General features: G+C 44.2%; 1 protein-coding gene and 1 long non-coding RNA gene across 8 annotated transcripts in view; one reads left to right on the plus strand and one right to left on the minus strand.

The window, feature by feature from the left end:
• Window positions 1-5,351: 5,351 nt before the first annotated feature.
• On the plus strand, window positions 5,352-10,379 carry LOC117307878 (uncharacterized). The gene is made up of 3 exons (XR_004521778.2): window positions 5,352-6,124; window positions 8,246-8,311; window positions 8,839-10,379. It is a non-coding gene; the product is annotated as an uncharacterized lncRNA (long non-coding RNA).
• A 186-nt stretch (window positions 10,380-10,565) lies between these two features.
• The window catches only part of AFTPH (aftiphilin), a 64,010-nt gene continuing 55,450 nt past the window's right edge, over window positions 10,566-19,125 (minus strand). For 5 of the 7 annotated variants that reach the window (XM_019942704.3, XM_073791309.1, XM_073791308.1 and 2 more), the window contains 2 exons: window positions 18,397-18,520; window positions 10,566-11,705 (listed from right to left, as the gene is read on the minus strand). In XM_019942704.3, coding sequence (XP_019798263.2) covers window positions 11,561-11,705; window positions 18,397-18,520 — 269 coding nt within the window. In that variant the 3' untranslated portion in view covers window positions 10,566-11,560. The remainder of the gene's footprint in view (window positions 11,706-18,396; window positions 18,521-19,125) is intronic. The other 2 variants (XR_002177839.3, XM_019942706.3) reach the window with 2 other exon arrangements.

Genomic DNA, 19,125 nt, shown 5'->3' on the forward strand with positions numbered 1-19,125 from the left:
TCTCCGGGCTGGGGCTCTAGAGGGGAGGCAGTGCGATGGGGCCGGACTGTTGGCCGCCACGGGCTCTCCCTCAGGAACATGCTTCTGAGCAGAGTGACCTTCTAGATTCCCACTGCTCCTGCCCAGCGTGACCTCTCGCCCCTCTCAGTTCCCCTGATCCTTCCTTGGCTCTCAGCCTTCACAGCAGGAGGTGTGTGACACCCAGGGCGACCTTGGGCCACTTGCCCAACCTCAGCGTCATCACCTGCAGAACGGAGATAACATAGGAGATCCTTCAGGGGGTGGGTTGTGAGGCTCAAATGCGATAGCAGAGCTTGGGGGCGTCGCATGGACACATGGACGGGCAGCCAGCCCCTCCGGGTTTAGATCTGGTCTGCTGTGGGCTTTGGGGCAACTTATTTAACCTCTCTGGGCCTCAGTTTTATCATGTGTAAGATGAGAAGAATAATAGTGCCTATTTCCTAGGACTTATGGGGGGATTAAACAAGCTAATACACGGAAAGCTCTTTGAATAGTGTCTGCCACCTTACCACGTGCTAGGTAAGAGCCGGCTATTATTATTGTTGTTGTTGTAGGGTTTAACACGGTACTGTGCATATAGGAAGTCCTCGAGAAATAACTTAAAAAAAAAAAAAAACCGAAACCCAAACCCAAACCAAAACACCCCAACCTGCCTTCTCCCTTTGGGCCTTTTCTTCCCAATTAGGCTGAGCTCCTGGATGGGATGGGGGAACAGCAGGAGTTTGACACAACTTGGTTGATTCATGTATCCAAAAAGCTGCCAGGTGCCATCTCTGGGTTTTTCTTCTTACCTTTTTTTCGTTTTTTTTGTGTGTGTGTGTTTTTTTTTTTTTGGTGGCTGTGAAAACTGTTGGAAACTACGGACCCTCTCCCCAGAAAGGTGCTCAGAAGCAAACATCACAATGTGTTGCACAGACCTTCAGGGGATCCCTGACCCCCGCTGAGGACCAGGGCAAGAAGCCCCTCTCTAGATGACACCCTCTCCCATGTCTCATTTGTTGGTTTTCCTCCAACAAAACAAAAGCTGCTCCTCCTCCCTCACCCTTCAGTGGGCGGTACCCCAGCTTCTACCCCAGCTCCCAGCCACCTTCACCCCCCACCCCAGACCCCCTGGCTCAATGCCCACTCCAAGCCACAAACCTTGACGAGGAGTTGAATACAGCACCTGTTCGGCATTTGAGGGCTAAAAAAGAAAAAGAAAAAAACAGAATCAACTTTAAAAAAAATCAGACAGAAGGAACCATCCTCCAGGCCAAACACCATAATTCATGGGGCTCTTATTCACTGAGTGGGACTAAATGATATTTACAGCCAAGAGGCCCTGGACTCACCGAGATGAGCCATCCAGGAGTTGCCCAAACTCTGGCAGCAGAGTGGAGAGGGCAGGGGCGACCCAGGGCCGGGAGCTCAGACCACTGGCAGGGGGAGATTTTATTGTTGTTGTTCACAGATGATGGGGTATTTTTCCCCCGCTTAATGTTAAGTGTAATTTCGGAATTTTAGTACATGTTCCTGGGAAAATGATAACTTCAAACAATTGTTTCCTTGAGACCAATTATGTGCTTGGAATTGGGCTATTTGCTGTGGGTGGTGCCCGTTCATTCATTCATTCATTCAGGGTTTATTAGGTGCCTTCTTTATATGAGAAGCTGTTCCGGACACCCGGGATACAGCCACGAACAAGGCAACAGAGGTTCCTGTCTTAATGAAGTTTATAGTCTTGGCAGGAGAGACAGATAACACAAAATAAACAATAAATAGATGTTGGGTGGTAATGTGTGCTGAGAAGAAAGTCAAAGCAGGTGGGGGCTGGAGAGGGCTGGGCACTATGTTACTGAGTGTTCAGAGCAGAGGCCTGAAGGAGTGAGGTTTGGGGAGCGTCCCAGGAAGGGAGGAGGGCCATCCACCAGGTGGCCAGTCTTGTTTGGGTTGGGACAGCTCAGCAGGACTAATGACCCACAGGACCAGTTGCCACAGCTGGGGGTTTCTGGATGACAAGTTTGCTGAAGGCCCCCAGTCCTCTGCTGGAACTTTTCCTGGGGCACATAGGTCCTTCCTGGCCGTGGCCTTGGGCCTCCCTGCCAAGCCAAAAGCACCCCCAGGGCTGTTTCTTCCTCATCCCTACCCCTCCCTAGGATGGGTTCTGGCTGATCACCACCCACCGCCCCCAACGTTTACATCCACTGTCCTTCAAACTCAAAACAAGACAATTATGAACATGGGCAGACTGTCAAGGATCACCTTTGACGGAAGTGCCTGGGAGGGTCCTCTGAGGTCTCCCTGGATTCCAAGCATCGCCGCCATCACCTCTCTCCAAGCCCCTTCAGCATCTCCTGGAGGCCTCCTTGTGGAGCTCAGCTACTTCTGTAGCCCCACCATTCAGGTCAAAAGTCAGTTGCTCATAATCATTTAATCATGAACGGCTGGCCTGCTGGTCCCTAATTATGTCATCGAATCAGGTGCTGCATGGTAAACAGCCTTGTTCCCCTTAAGGCTCCCAAGTCAGGTGAGACACATCGTAGGTACCCAATAAGAACTTGGTATCCTAAATAATAATAATAATTAATTAAAAAATAATATGTAACATTTATTCAGCACTTACTATCTCCAAGTGTCATGCTAACTGTTTAACAAAAGTTCTTTCTTTAATTCTCCTAAGAAGCCTGTTTTGGCATTTTTTACTTTAATTCTGACCCCCACTTTGCAGACCGGTTCCTAGTTTCACAATTAGGAAGTGGCAGTGCCAGGATTCAAACTCCAGTTGCCTCATTCCTGCTTCTCTCCCAGGAACAATGTTCAGGCCACATCTTCTGTAGTCCTCGAAGGCTCAGGATTCCTTAGTCGTGGGGCTGGTGAATGCTTGAGGACAGCTGGGAAAGCCATGAGCCCCCAGGGCCCAAGAGCGGCAACTCCGGTCCTTGTGTTTGCTCCCGTCCAAGCTCCATGTTGAAATGATTATCCAGAATAATAGCTCATGCCCCTTCTTTCACAATCCTCAGAGGCAACCCACAGGATGGTTGAAAGTCGGACAGGTTGATGTGTCACCTTTTATGGAAGTGCCTGGGAGGACCCTTTCCCAGAGGCCAGCCTGCAGAGGTAAGTACCCTGGTTGCAGACACTCCCCTTCAGCCAGGAAAATGTTCAGGTCTCCTGGCTTTCTTGTCAGTCATTAGGGGTTCCTGGCGGGTCCCCACTAGCATCTGAGCTAGGATAGACCATTTCTCATCTTTGCTCCTCTCTCAGGGCCGATTGCCCATCCATCTCCCCGTCAGTGGAGGTTGATGTTAGATAAAGACCAGTTGTCACTGGTGGGCTCTGCCCCGATTTTCTTCCCCTGAATGCATCCTCTCAACAGGTGTCTGGTGACACAGGACCCATGAGGTCCTGCCTGCCTCACAGATGTTAGGTTCCAGCCACAAAACCAAAAAAAAAAAAAAAAAAAACTGGGGTGGGAAAGAAGGATCCAGATTTCACTGAAAATGAGGCTTTTCAGGGTTGCTGACTAAGGAATTTTCTTTCCAAACATCTGAAAGTGCAAACAGATTGTAAATTAAGAGGGAGTTACAAGATAGTAGCTGAAGGGAAACAACGCCTCCCTGCTCTCTGGTTGTGGCTGGTGTGGCACTGATGGGACCCAGGCAGCCAAGAAAGATGATTAGCCTGGCGGGTGGGTGGGATGGGGCCAGGGTGCTGGGGACAGTGTTCAGGCCGCTTCCTTGAGCCAAGGGGGAGTAGCTTCTTCTGACAGGAGGTAGAACACTGGTCTCTGTCTTCTCTTGCGCCAATGAATTAGTGATTCCCACCCAGATCAAAGTTCAGGCTCCCAAGGCAACTCAGCAAAAATAAAGTGAAACAAATTATAACCCATTCAAACCAGGCTTCTCATGACCAAAGCATGAAGCCAGGAGTTGGACGCCCCTTGAGTCACACTTCTCTGCTCCTTCTGAGTAAAAATACTGACTTCAGTGAAATGTCTTCATTCAGCTGAGGTTTGAATTTATAATGGGAGGAGAGCCCCTGGCATAGCTGTCTCTGGCAGTAATCCTGCTGGGTTTGGGGTGCTGGGGCCATGATGGGGAGCCTGGGCCCAGAGCGGAAAAGCCAAGAGCAATTCCCCCTGCCATGACCACACCACCTCCAGACGCAACGCGGAAGCACTGCTTTGGAGAACAGAACAGGAAAAGAGGGGTGGAGAGTGGGAGGACTGTTGAAAGCCCAGAGCCGGCTGGGCAGGTTTCAACGTGGAGCAAACCTTCAGGTTCCCTTGTCGTGCCACTGAGTTCAGTAACTATCAGCGCGACACCCCCTTTCAGGGATATCAAGCTCTGTCTGACAACCCCTCAGTGTGGTCCTCTGAGCCCCTCTGAGTACGCCCAGGCCTTGCTCAGAGGCTGACTGTCCAGCAGCATCCACTGAGGGCCCCCTCTGGGGAAAGGTCGGGATTCTGGGTTTGGGAACCTCCTACAGACCTGTGTGCTTTCCAAACAGGGCTTACCTGGCGGTGTGAGCTGTGCCCCAGGGGCGGCCGAGATACCCCCACGTCCAGTCCATACTTGCTGCTTGCACAAGGCAGGAATCGAGGCCAAACCAAAACAAAACAGACAGCTTTGGGCAAAATGGAAACCCCATGGGGTTGGTGTTGGCATTGGGGCGCGGCTTCAGAGCTTGGAGAATCGAGGGGGTGATGAATGGCATAGGGTGTCTCGGAAAAATTCAGACAGGACTTGAGGTAGGGCTCATAATATTTGCAGGCAAAGGCACACACAGCACAGGTTCTGGAAGGATCCCTCCATTTCACCGAGGGGTTCAGCGTTCACAGGTTCAGGAAGAAAACAAGGTGAAAGTCCGTCCACCTGCCAGGTCCTGTGCCAGAGACCACGGGCCCAACCGGAGCCAGACACAGTCCTACCCTCAAGAAGCTCACGGCCTGAGGGAGAAAGGAGCAAACCGGTCATGAAGCAAGGCCACAGGTGCCTTGGCAGCCCTCATCACTCTGTGAAGCGTTCGGCCTCTGGCGTCAGACGGACCTGGCTTCTAGACTCTTCTGCTTCCTGGCTGAGTGATCTCGGGGAAGTTGCACAATGTTCCAGGTGTTGGTTTCCTCCTCAGCAAAGTGGGGGTGTTCAGGTACCTCCTAGGGTTCCGGGGAGGATCCAGAGACTGAGCGTGTGCAGAGCACGTGCCTGGCCCCCAGTGGTGCTCCTAATAATGCAGAGAAGCTGGTTTGACGATAATAATGTAAACCTAGTGTTATCGGAGAAGCTTGCCAAGCACCCAGGGTGGCTGGAGACCAGTCGTCTGCTGTTCGGGGCGGGCCAGGGGCGCGGTCCAGAAGGGCTCCCAGAGGATGATGCTGGCCGCACGGCGAGGCAGAGCAACCCTGGGAGGGGGCGTTTGGGTCCCGGAGAGCAGCCGGCAGTCCCGGGAGAGCCCACTGCGCAGGGGCCAGAGCCCCCAGGTGCTCTGCGACATGTCAAGGAGTTAAGACTTTGTCGGGAGGGTGGAGGGGTACCAGGAAGGCTTTCTGACAGGAGAAGCGCACTCTGCCATCAGCAGAAGATTAGATGGGAAGGGAGGCAAGGCGGGGAGGGTCAGCGTGGGCTGTGACAGTGGGCACGTAAGAGACTCTGGGGGCCTGAAGACGGAGGAGATGGGGATGTAGGAGGCGTCGCTGGTAGGACTCCAGAACCGACAGGATCAGGGGTAAGGTAGGGGAGCGGGCCAAGAGCGAGCGTGGAGTTTGGCCACCAAGGCCAGGGGCGGGGGTGTGGAGGCAGGGGAGCGCAGGGCTGTGTGGCACACGGGCTTCCGTGCAGGGGTCTGTGGGCCGTCTGGGTGGGGACGATGGGGCCATCAAATCCTGTTGCAGAGCTGGGGGAGGGGCAAGGGTAAGGATCTCCAGCAAGACTCTTGGTTACCTGTTTGGGCTGAGGAGCCATATGGGAAACACTATGTAGGTGACCAGAGTGGCCCCTTTCCTGCGGCAGACACAGCACTGATGATATTCTCACCCGCTGACCCTTGTGATTTTTCGTGACCCTCGTCACTGACCCCCCAGGAGAGAGACGACAACACCGGAGAGGCGCATGAGCGTGGTCAAAAGGTGAGTCCAGAGGTGAAAGCCAAAGGAGCCAATGTCACCGTTCACAGTCAAGTTCAGGGTATAGATAAGGGGTCTGTCGTCCTTAAATCCTGATTTTGGAAAACTGAAGGAAGGGAACAGTTCTTGAAAGAGGTAACTTTAAAATAAAATAAAATATTATTATATGAAGTGATACAAATGCTATCCTCGGAGATAGTCCCCCTGAAAAGATGAGGTCAAGTGACGGACAACTGAGGCATGAGATACTTGGAGGGCAACCTGAGGTTTGTGGACGTTGGGTGGACTTTCTGACTTTACTGTCAGGAAGACAATCGCTTTTCCCACCATCAGCCTTTTATCTGCATCATCAGCGATGGAGTACTGACCTGGATGAGTGATGATAATACAAAAGTATTTATTGAGTTCTTACTATGTGCCAGTGACTACGGATTATCCTCATTTAACCTCGCATCCTGAGTAGATGCCATTTTATCTCCTACTAGTTCTATCACCCTTATGCTTCTTTGGGAGCACTGGGGCACAGACATTATCAAGCTGGATGAGGGATTGGAGATCATGTGTAGAAATGCTCAGGGTACCCACGAATTGCCACAGGCAGAGTGTGAGGGATTCGGCAAGCCTTCGCCCGTTCTTAGGATCCGTGGGCACGATAGAGAAACGTGGGTGTCACTGTGCTGGGAAGGTGTGTGCTGAGTCTTCCTGGCTCTCTGCGAGGGCAGTTGCAGGGATTTGTACTGGTCAACATCTGGGTCGGTGATCTGGATCATAAAGGTTATTTATCAATCTGCGGATGACAAAACTGAGGAAGGAGGGAGAGACTACATGCTAGATGGTACAATAAAGATTTGATGAGAGGGACAGGCTGAAGTGATCATCCAAAGCTAACAAAATAAAGTTGTAAAAGGACAAATGTAGAACTCTGTTTTCAGATCTAAAAACTCAAGTACACAAGTAGATGATAGAGAAAACCTGGCTTGATGGCAGTTATGGGAGAAAAGGCCGTTTACACAGTTTAAAGAGGCAACATTATTGCCCTATACAATAATGGAATTGTAGGTTAAATTTTAAAAAAGTGTCTGAAATTAAATTAAATACGAGCCCCTTGCTAGTGATGAAGCAACATCTGACCCAGTCTCAGGAGTACATTTTTTTTTTTTGCGGTACGCGGGCCTCTCACTGCTGTGGCCTCTCCCGTTGCGGAGCACAGGCTCCGGACGCGCAGGCTCAGCGGCCATGGCTCACGGGCCCAGCCGCTCCGCGGCATGTGGGATCTTCCCGGACCGGGGCACGAACCCGCGTCCCCTGCATCGGCAGGTGGACTCTCAACCACTGCGCCACCAGGGAATCCCCCTACTTTACCTTTTGATTCTATAGATTCCAACCCCTCATTTTATGCATCAAGTACCTGTGACTTAGAAAAGGGGTTTATCCAAGATCTTACAGCTGATTGGTGGCAGAGCTATACTTAGAACACACAACTCCTAGCTTAATCCGCTGCCCCTTCTACCTCACCAGGAGGCTCCCTACTTCCACCCAAGATTTGTCTTAGCGTCTGTGCCCCTAGAAGGTCCCGGTAAACCTGAGCTGCCCCCTATTGATTCTTTCCCCCCTTGGAAAAGCACCAGGAAGGCAAGAGATCCTGTTTGAGGCATTGCTGCAGCGTGAGACAACGATCCCAGATTTCATTTCACTGTGTATTACTTTAGCTCCATGAAATACTGTATGAACTGGGAAGTGAAAAACAGGAGTGACTCAGGCTTCCGGTTGTCCTACATGATCTGTTCTCTCCTTCCTTACTACTAGAGTCCCTTTTAGATGGCCACCCAGAATAAAGGTGTTCCCCAGTCTCTTTTGCAGCTAGATATGGCATTGCAACTAAGCTCTGGCCAATAGGTTGGAATTAGAGAAACTTAGGAAAAGTGTCCTTAGCAGGAAGAAGCATGCCCTTCGCCCATGATGGATGGAATGCAGACTTGGCGGCTGGACCCCCAGCAGCCACCGTGGACCATAAGCTAGAAACCACGTGTTGATAAGGGTGGAACAGGATGGTAAGAGCTTGCATCTCTGATGAGCTTATGAAGTCTCTTTACCGGCCCCAGACTGTTTCCTCATGTTTTACAGGCAAGAGAAATAAAGTCCTAACGTTGAAGCCACCGTTACCATCTTCCATCAACTCTGTCATTGAATGTAAGAACAGCGTTATTTCATACATCACTAAGAAAAAGAAACCACTGCCAAATTAAACAGCTATCCCATCCAGCTAACCCATTCCAATTTCAGAGAAGTTCCAGTGTAGCAAAAGGATGAGTCTTATTACATGAAACGCAGTATTTTTGGTTTTTGTTACTCATAGCCAAGCCTAATCCTGATTCAAGAAACATGAGGGAGCAAAAAGACAAGTTCTAAATAAAGAGCATGACAATCATGTAGAGGGAAGAACAAGTCTCTATAAAAGAATGACTCATAAAAATAGTAGTGACACATGACTCAATTTAGGGAAGTTTCTCCCATAACTTCCCAATCTGGCTTGAATTAACTGGGGAATTATGTATGGCTATTTGGATTTGGCCATAAAGTGAGATGAGACTCCGGGGGATGAGTGGGCTGGTTTTAAGATGTCAAAGACCCAAAGGGGATTGCTAAGCCAGTCTCCACTGTGTGTGATTTGGTTTCAGGGTCTCTGACTCCTTGGTTTCTTCTCCCCAACTCTGCAGGGTCCTCCTGGCTGACTTTGAGGAGGACAAATGGGCAGCTGCTGCCAGAAGCAGCTGATGACCAAGACAAGCCTGCAACCAACAGGCTCACCCTTAGCTGAGATTCGCATGGAGATGCTCACGGCTCTTCCCGCACCAGCCCTGCTACTGCTTTCCAGTGTAATTTGAGCCTTGATCTGGTGCAAAGCTGAGCACTTTTGGTCCTCAGCACTAGAGCCCTGACCTTAAGCTATGACAACCCAGTATTAACGTACCTGAGTGATTAAAACATCAAAGGCCAATATGACACACGAAAGGGAAAGGGAAAGGGAAATCTGGCTTATTGAAAAGTGGTTATAAGATGTACTATCCACTTTGTGTGTCATTAAAGCAGGGGCACTTTCATGAGAAATGTCCACTTGATTACTTTTAAATTGTAACAGAATAACTTACTTTAATTGATCCTATCTCCTGTGACTGCTTCTTGAATCTACCGGGACACCAGGGGCCTTTATAGATTTTGCATATTCTATGCTGTGGCTATCGTTTATTGACGGTCTCCTCATGTGATAAATGTTTTACACCTATTATTTAACACATCAACCCCACAGGTAAGTGGTATCATTCCCTTTTTTTTTTTTTTTTTTTGCGGTACGCGGGCCTCTCACTGTTGTGGCCTCTCCCGTTGCGGAGCACAGGCTCTGGACATGCAGGCTCAGCGGCCATGGCTCACGTGCCCAGCCGCTCCGCGGCATGTGGGATCTTCCCGGACCGGGGCACGAACCCGTGTCCCCTGCATCGGCAGGCGGACTCCCAACCACTGCGCCACCAGGGAAGCCCCTCATTCCCATTTTTAAAGATAATATAACTGTGGCTCAGAGAAGGTTGATTAACTTTCTCATGGTATCACACACAGCTAATAAACGGGCTCTGAACCTAGGTGGATGAAGGCTACCATTATCATTTAGTTGTAATGGACTGTAGAAGCAGCCCTTTAAGCTTCAGTTACTGAAACATGTAAAGGTCTGCTGAGGAATACTTTTATCCTTCCATTCAGAAGGTCCACCGGGCACTGAAGACTTGTGACTATTCTGAAGGAAAGCCTTCTCTGGAAAAAAAAAAAAAAAAAAAGTTGGGGAAACGGCAGGAGATGGACTGGATAAGCATTCTTGCTCCAGGCCTTACTTAAATTACACTCAGGCAACCGTTCCAATGGCCCGTGTAATAACCTGGCGACACAGGAATCTCTGTCAATGACAGAGGTGCAGAAGAGTTCCAATGGAACATTCCCACAGCCGATGAGGTGGACTACTGTTGGGCTGATTGCCTGTTTTTACTGAAATACATCATGTGACTTTTTGCTGAAGCAACATCTAATCTAATAACAATATATTAAAAGTGCTTTTAAGAAATTTTCTGCTCACCTTAATTTCATGCATATATTTCCTTGGGAAGAAAAAAATTCCCTACAAATCCCTATTTAACTTTGCCAATTCTGATGAAGATATATTATAATGATCATGGGAATTTCTTGTATGATCTCATGTTCTACATAAAAACAGCTCAGCTACTTAAAGGGTTGATTCAAATTCTTATGGGTGAGAATCTAATTCTTCTTGGTTTTAATAAACTGGAAGCCCTACCAAATGATTTCTTCTGGATTGAAACACATTAAGATGAAACAAAACTTAACATTCAAATTCATTACATTTTCCCTCAGATACCAAAGTACAGACACCAGGCTAAACTTCTTTTAAATTATTTTATTTTTGTGTAAGCTAAAAGGAAATTTACACACTGAAATCTCAAAAGACCTTGGGCATGCACATTAACCTTGTTAGAGGTTCCTCTACATGTCTCTTTTTTTCCATAGGAATTTCCCCAAACATTTAAAACCCATAGTTTTTACTGTATATACAGCCTAAACCATAGCAATCTATGATTATGTCATTTTACACTGTGCAAAATCCTCAAAAAATAGTGGTATGATAGAACAGAACAATCAGTAACAAGTAAATTTCATGGTAAGACATTCATGTAATTTGGTCCTTCTCTAAACCAAACTGATTTAAAACAGACAGGCACAATCTCTTTAAACCCCTTCAATCAAGTTCTGACAATGATCCATACCCTAGAACAAAAGCGCAATCGATGAAAGTACCTTGCAAAAGGTCAAACAGCAACAGGCCAGACTGAAAAGATTAAACAAGAGCACAAAAAGGGTAACAAAAGCCAGATCTGAAACAAACCCACCACACGTAAAATTAAAAAAAAAAAAAAATTTAAACAGGGATTGGAGCTTATTTATGAGAGCAAAAGTAATTCAGTGTATGATATGAAAAATTAATAGGACAGTCAATGCAATCTGAAAAGACTGAAGGGGATTTCACAGACAGTGGAGATTTGACTTTTTAGTTTTCATTTTTTTATTTCAAAAGTTTTGTAAGAAGGACACCACCAGTGTATTTCACAAAGACATAAATGTATACACCCCAGCAACACAAAAAGAATAAATCTTCAAAAATGTTCACCCCGATTATTTACATTTGTTTCTAATATAAATTTAGGACTTCAGTATGTAAATAAATATACATTACTATGTATACCTTTCTAGTGCGGCTTACCAACAAATCAGCTGAACTTTAATTTTTTTTTTTTTTAATTAGAGCAGGTATGCTTTTGATGGTGGGGAAGGGCTGGAGGGAAGGAAAAGCAACTGAAACCGTCCAGTTCACATCAGTTATCAGTCTGCCTTCTCTTGGGAGCTTGTGGAAGGTGTCAAGGTGGTTGGGAACATCAACACCTTGGCATGCATGAACGTCAGGTCAGGAAGGCTGGCGATCACCTTGATGGCTTCTTCACTCAGGTGCTCTTCTCTTTTCGGTTTCCTGTTGACAAATGAAAAAAGAGATGTGTGTTAAAGTGACACTTGCTGTAGGTCAAACGGGAGAAAATCTACTCTCAAGGTAGACAGCAATCTGTGGGGACTTGAGTTATCTTTCCCTCTGCCAGTCCCTGAACCTCATAATACCTTTGTGTTGAGTGCTTCCTGTGCCAGAGGCCAAATCCCTTACAAAGATTCACACCGAATTTATGTATGTTCATTACAGTTGGGCAGGTACGTAGACATTCACATGTACCTGTGCACAGCTCGCAGCTCTATTTAAGCTTAGAAGCATCTACCTAGGCATACTTTTAAAATGTTACTAGGGAACTCCCTGGTGGTCCAGTGGTTAGGATTCCGTGCTTCCACTGCAGGGGTCACGTGTCCGATTCCTGGTCGGGGAACAAAGATCCTGCGTGCTGTGTGGCGCAGCCAAGAAAAAGTTACGCAGCAGAAATATGATGCTGAAGCCCTAGTTAATAACACTCTGCCCAACTGGACTTCCCCCTCCCCACTGAGAAACTACCAAAGTTGCCTCAACATAAAGCAAAGTATGTCTGGCACGGTCCTTGTAAGTCATTTTAACCTCAGGCTTTCTTCAACCCCAAAGGGGAATTCCAGGACAGAAAGCCCTCAGCTCAAAAACACCCAGCCTCTGCCCCACTGGGATGCAGAGAGATGGTAGGTCCAAAGGCCGCAGCACTAGGGCCAGCTACTCATGCCGAGAATGCACATAGGCAGGAAGGACTCAGGGAGAGGGGAAATCTCGAAATCTGTTGGGTCCTATAGATGAAATGCCCCTAATATAAGAAGTGATCAGCGTGGCGACACAGAGAGGAAGAGCTCCTGCTGACCCGGGTCTTCCCAGCAGGTGAGCCACAGAAAATGCCAATTGAGCCTCGAATGTGGCTCAAATTGAGCACATGATTGTAATCCAATCTTTATGTTTTCTAGGATGTTAAATATACTGAAAGATAGCCGCGGTCATAAAGATATTAATTTTAGATCAAAGTAATTTAAAATTGTTGACTCTAAAAGGCCCAATCCTCTTTTACAGTAAATGATAGTTGGTACTCTCTTAGGTGCGACACAAGTTATTTCTTCCGCCTAAGTATTTTCTTTGTCCTTGGGATGAGGTGCAGGAGGTCAGGAGATGAAACAAGAAAGAAAAGATAGATGCAGGTCTTTGTTTTATACCTGGACTTTTCTGTTGTTACCACATTTAAGTTCAGGCTGAAATAAAAAGATTTTACGAAAAGACTGAAAAATAAAACATCAGACTTTTAGGACCAAAGTTCTTCAATATGGGGGTCAGCTTCAGGTACACTGAAACCATCAGTAGATCAACTCAGAAGAATGGAATAGCACTCCAAATTTTTTCCGATTAAAATCTACATTTTTAATTGCACTTAAATCATGGTAAAACTATTAAGTGGATGGTTGATGGGAAGTTGCCTATCTGCATCATTCCACAATAAAACCAGATAGTTCACTTTTTAGTCTCAAAGTGAAAAACTGGAAGACTACATGGGAAAGGGCAGCCTCTCACCATGGTCAATCTTAGCATCACTCACGATGGGGTCAACCAGACATTATGTGTCGTCTGATGCGATACAACACCTATGATGTATTCCAGCCAAAAGGCTTTACCTGAATCCATCAAACCTTTAGATATAATGTCCAGTTTACAGGAAATAAGGGGAATAGAGAAATATTTGAAAACTACTTGAAGGAAGCAAATGGACAAATCCAGAGATTGGGACGTTCTGCAGGACAAGTGGACCGATCTTTTCAACAAGCTAGCGTTAGTAAACTGAAAAGCAAACAGAAGGGATGGGGGTAGATATACTAGGTTAAAAGTGACTTAGCCATAGCAGCTAGGTACAAGAGTCCTAGATTGGATGCTGATTTGGAGAAAGCAGAGAGAAAGGACATTGTTGGGGAATTTGAATACATATAGCCTGGCTATTAGATGAAATGAAAAGTTACTGAAATCAGTAGATGGAGACCACTGACTGCAAGGGAAGGCTCAATTCCGTATAGACTATAAAATCTCCTTTTTGGTTAAAACAACACTCATATGGGTATATTTGCAAAGATAAAGATCTGAAAGAATATGCACTAAGGAGTTATAGTGATCTGACTGGTAAGAATGTGATACTTTCATGAAAAATTTTTTGTCTATTTTCTAACTTTCTACTCTTACTGTTTCTGTAAAGATAAAAAATTATTAAAAACAGTAACCAGTAAAATTGCACCTAAATGGACTTCTCGCTTGTGGAGTGCAGTTGGGGTGTGGGGAAGGAGAACAAAGAAGTTGTTTTCACCCAAGGAATGGTTGGTAAATATTATTCTAGAGTTTCTACCAATTGCCTTATTTCAGAGACACTACTTGAAGGCTGTCTGAAGTTGTATTTAAAAATAAGAAAAAGTTTACGTAGTTCATAGTTTGTGCGTTTATCTGTAGTCGCTATGCGTTGATGTGATCTAGTTTTCTTAGAATGTAAGAAAGAAGAAAATGCTTGAGGGGAATTTGAAAATAAAAAGTTACATCATGACCTTTCCTTGAAGCCAAAGGCAGTGACCTAATTTTGATTTATACTCTTCCTAGTTAAGATTTATCCTTTTGGCCAATGCAGTACAATTAAGAGTTCAGAAATAAACCCATACATTTATGGTTAAACTGATTTTCAACAAGAGGGAAATGGGGCAAGAACAGTCTTTTCAACAACCAGTGCTGGTACAACTGGATATCCACGTGCAAAAGAATGAAGTTGGACCCCCTACCTTACACCATATTCAAAAATTAATTCAAAATACATCAAAGGTCTAAATATAAGAGTTGAAACTTTAAAATTCTTAAAAGAAAACCTAGATGTAACCCTTCCTGACCTTGAAGTAGGCAATGGTTTCTTAGATATGACACCTAAGGCACAAGCAATGAAATATATATGTACATATTTATGTACACATATATGTATATCTATCTATAGAGATATATACACATATACGCATGTATATAGGGCTTCATCAAAATTAAGAAACTTTTGTGTTTCACAGGACACTACCAAGAAAGTGAAAAAACAGCCTGCAGAATGAGATAAAATATTTGCAAATCCTGTATCTGATAAAGGTCTAGTATGCAGAATATGTAAAGAGTTCTTAAAAACAACAACAACTTCCCTAAAGAAGAGATACAAGTGGTCAATAAGCACCTGAAAAACTGCTCAATATCACTGGCCATCAGGGAAATGTAAATCAAAATGACAATGAGATATCACTTCATACCCATTGGGATGACTATAACCAAAAGACAGTAACAAGCCTTGTGAGAATGTGGTGACATTGGAACCCTCAAACTTTATTGGTGGAAATGCAAAATGGGGCCACTGCTTTGGAAAACAGTTTGGTAGTTCTTCAAAAAATTAAACAGTGTTACCACGTGACCCAGAAGTTCCACTCCCAAGAAAATTGAAAGCATTTGTCCACACAAAAACTTGTACATGAATGTTCATGGCAGCATTACTCATAACAGTCAAAAAGTGAAAACAACCCAAATGTCCATTAATTTATTAGTGGGATAAACAAAATGTGGTATAGCCATACAATGGAATATTATGCAGCCATAAAAAAGGAATAGAAAGTACCAATACATGCAACAACTTGGCTGAGCTTGAAAACATTATGCTAACTGAAAGAAGTCAGACACAAAAGGCTATATAATGTATTATTCTGTTAGTATGAAATAATCAGAATATGCAAATCCACAGAGATAGAAGGCAGATTAATAGCTGCCAGGGGCTGGGAAAACTGGCATATAGGGAGTGACTGCTAATGGGAACGGGGTTTCTCTCGGGGATGATAAAAATCTTCTGGAATTAGTGGTAATGGTTGCACAACCTTGCGAATATACTAGAAGCCACTGAATTGTACACTTGACATGGGTGAATTTCATGGCATGTGAATTATATCTCAATTAAAAGGTCAAAAAAAGAAAAGAAAAAACCATGCATGCCTTTTGGCAACTAGTCCTCTGGCCTGTATAATCTTCAGTTAGAGGTCTGTGGCTACTAACTAGCTGACTACCCACTGATTAAGATTAGGAAGTAATTTTTCTCTGTATTAGAAAAGGTAAGCAAGAGGATGGAACTATTTTAAAACTGAGAACTTGCATTTCTTTAAAATAAGAAGTCACTTTCACAACCTATGTTTAGAAAGTGAACAGCACATGTACTTTCTCTTACATATGCAAAGACATTTGGAAAAGAGTATGGGATGTTGTTTGTTACATGGCAAATTTCCTCTACCTAGACCACTGTTTCTTAACCTTTTCTTACCCTACAGTTCCTCAGTGCTTTTTCACTCCATCTTCTGTGTATTGACAAAAGCCAAGATTTTGCTGAGGTGTATACTTTAAATTTTATTTTATTCAAAAACAAAAAAAAAAATGAAGCAAAACCAAAAAATAACAAAGATGCTTAAAATTCCTTCGGAATTATGCCACCCCACCTTTCTCCCCCCTGTACGACTGAGAATCACTCATGGGGGCACTTTACAGTATTACCTTCTAATTATAAGACTTGTGAATATTTGCACTTCTCACCACTTTCAAATAGTTAATTCCTCCAAAGAGAAAACACAAAGTTGACAACTTGTTTTCTTTGCAATTTATTTTGTTTTAAATGTGAAGCTGGACAGGTACCAGAGACTAATTCAATGCAGTTACAAAACTGACCCCAGGATACACACTATAGTTTCAGTTCATTCCATAATAGTACAGAGTAAGAGAAAAAATAAAATAACTTAAAGTGGTAGGAGTTGGAAGAGTGCCCTAGTCTACAGAATGTTTTAAGGGTGAGTTGAAAAGTTAGGAGAGCAAGCAAGTTAACAATGTGGCTTAGAGCTCCTCCTACTGGCACAAAGAATGAATTCTCACCACCGGGACTTTGAACACTAACTACTACAGTTCACTCAGTGAGACTGCAGAGGGAAAAAGGTGAGGAAACACTAGGGCTGTCCTTAGAAAAAGTTGTCCAAAAAGTAGCAGGAGAAAGCCCAAACGATAAAAGTGTCAGTTTTTTGTTTGTCTGTTTGTTTTAAAAGTCATTAGCTTTTGGTTAACATATATAGAAAAAATGGATGAGAAATCTGTATAAGGAGAACATTAATTTGAAAATGATTTATTTGGAAAGAGAAATTAGAAAGCAAGCAAAAAATCCACACTAGCTTCATTTACAAGCAAGTTCACTTAATAGGAGGCTTTAACAGCGCCAGGTAGTGTTACTACAAAGAAATAGGGGTGATAAGAACAAGGGAGAGAATCTGTGGCTAAACAAGAACGTGCAGACTACAAATCCATTCCCGGGAAAAGTTCAGGGTAGCCTTAATTATAAAACAAATAATAATGGATTTTCATGATTATAAATATTAATTGTATTAGTAATAATAAATATCTGTTGAATGGGTACTTAAGCACAAACACAGTTTTAAAGGTGATGTGATAATTCAAGCCAAAGTTTTAAGACAGGTAAGCATTTATTATTTGCAAGGAAAACACGGCTTTATTAAATGGATGTTTTTCTACAGAAGAACTGATTTAAAAGATAAATCTGAATTTGACGTGTGAGTAGAATGTATTTAAACAGGAGAAAAAGCTATAATATCTCTGCCTAACTGGGCAAAAACAGGTGAATATTTTCACTTTAAAGTGCTGATGAATCACAGATTTGGTACAGCAGAGTTGGTATGCCGATCAACCAGTATTTGCTCTTGCAGTAGTGACTTCCTGGTTCATAAGATTACCTTCTTATTAGAAACTGCCTTATTCTTATGGCTAACATGTCAAAGCAATGGATTATTCCAGTGCTTAATTATGTAAAACTAAAGGTTTCCTGAATCCTGCACACAACGCCCACATGACATTCCTGTATCTGAGATAACTGCTTTTCTAAAGGCCCTGCCCCTGAGGGGCTCCCAGAAAGCTTGTTAAAAGCAAGGCTTCGGGCTTCCCTGGTGGCGCAGCGGTTGAGAGTCCGCCTGCCGATGCAGGGGACATGGGTTCGTGCCCTGGATCCCACGTGCCGCGGAGCGGCTGGGCCCGTGAGCCATGGCCGCTGAGCCTGTGCGTCCGGAGCCTGTGCTCCGCAACGGGAGAGGCCACAACAGTGAGAGGCCCGCATACCGCAAAAAAAAAAAGCAAGGCTTCACGACCCAAATCAGAGGTGTTACACATTAGCGAAAATTCAGAAAATAAAACAGTGGCCATTCCCTACTCTCTCTTAGCCCAGAGGTGAAAGGATCAGCCTAGGTGACTCTGGGAGTGTGAAACTGGGTTCTCAAAGATGGTCATCTCAGTAGTTATGAAAGAAAAGGGGGAGCATTTCTGTAATGGCTTCATGATCTCAATTCTTTTATCAGATTCTTCTCTACAAAGTTGGGTGTAGGGGTAGGAAAGGAGAGAAAACGACATCTGTCAGCCCTTTCCAGTCTCTCATGAAATAGCTCCGCTCTAGTAAATCCATAATTAAACATAATTTGATACTATTTTCTGGAATTAGGCATCTATTGGTTTTATAAATGTAAAGTGAATTTTAATATAATATATTGAAATACTGCCAACTTATGTGCTTTCCCATCTGGGCTACTTTGTTTAACACAGAATTCAAAATTAGGGTGTAATGAGCACTAGCTTTTACCTGGTAGATGTGCTTGTCTTCTCTACTGTGGACATGAGTCTCGCAAATGCATCAGTCACTTTGAGGCTTGAGGTGGAGATTTCCAGCTTAGAAGTTGTTAACTCATACAACTCTGGATCCACACCTTATAGTATAAAATGATAGTCAGTGATGGCAAGCTGCAATGGGTACTCAGCCACAATCCAAGATGCAAAAGGCAATTACTCTGTAAACATCTGAGTCTTTATAAGCACAACACATCTTTAGAACAGTGTAATATTGCATTTAGTTTTTAAATTACAAATTCCACTCTTCGGAGTTTTTATAAAGTAGGAAAATACTCTTAAAATTCCACTCTGGTATAAATATAGCCTTAATTAATCTAACGTTTATGTAGACGATACCATCAAAATACTTCTAAAAAATTCTACCTGCTATAGAAAACTCCCTAAATTTTGTATTTGTTTGTGATATGAAGGTTATCAATGTTTTATAAATAGAATGCACATGATTTGTTACATAATATGACACCTCAATTTTTAAATTGACTGACTTAACTTCATTTTTTCAACCTCCCTTTTCCCTTACCTCCCTGACCATGTATCCTCCATTATTTTCATCCATATCCCCAAATTTGTAAGTTAATATAAAGTCTCAGATACAGTAAATAATTTGGTTAGTTTAAATATATTCTGACTATCTGAGGACATGAAATATTACCCGAAGTATCAAATTATTACTAAAGAAAAG

The sequence above is a fragment of the Tursiops truncatus genome, chromosome 14, assembly GCF_011762595.2.
Source record: "Tursiops truncatus isolate mTurTru1 chromosome 14, mTurTru1.mat.Y, whole genome shotgun sequence".
Classification (NCBI taxonomy): Eukaryota; Metazoa; Chordata; class Mammalia; order Artiodactyla; family Delphinidae; genus Tursiops; species Tursiops truncatus.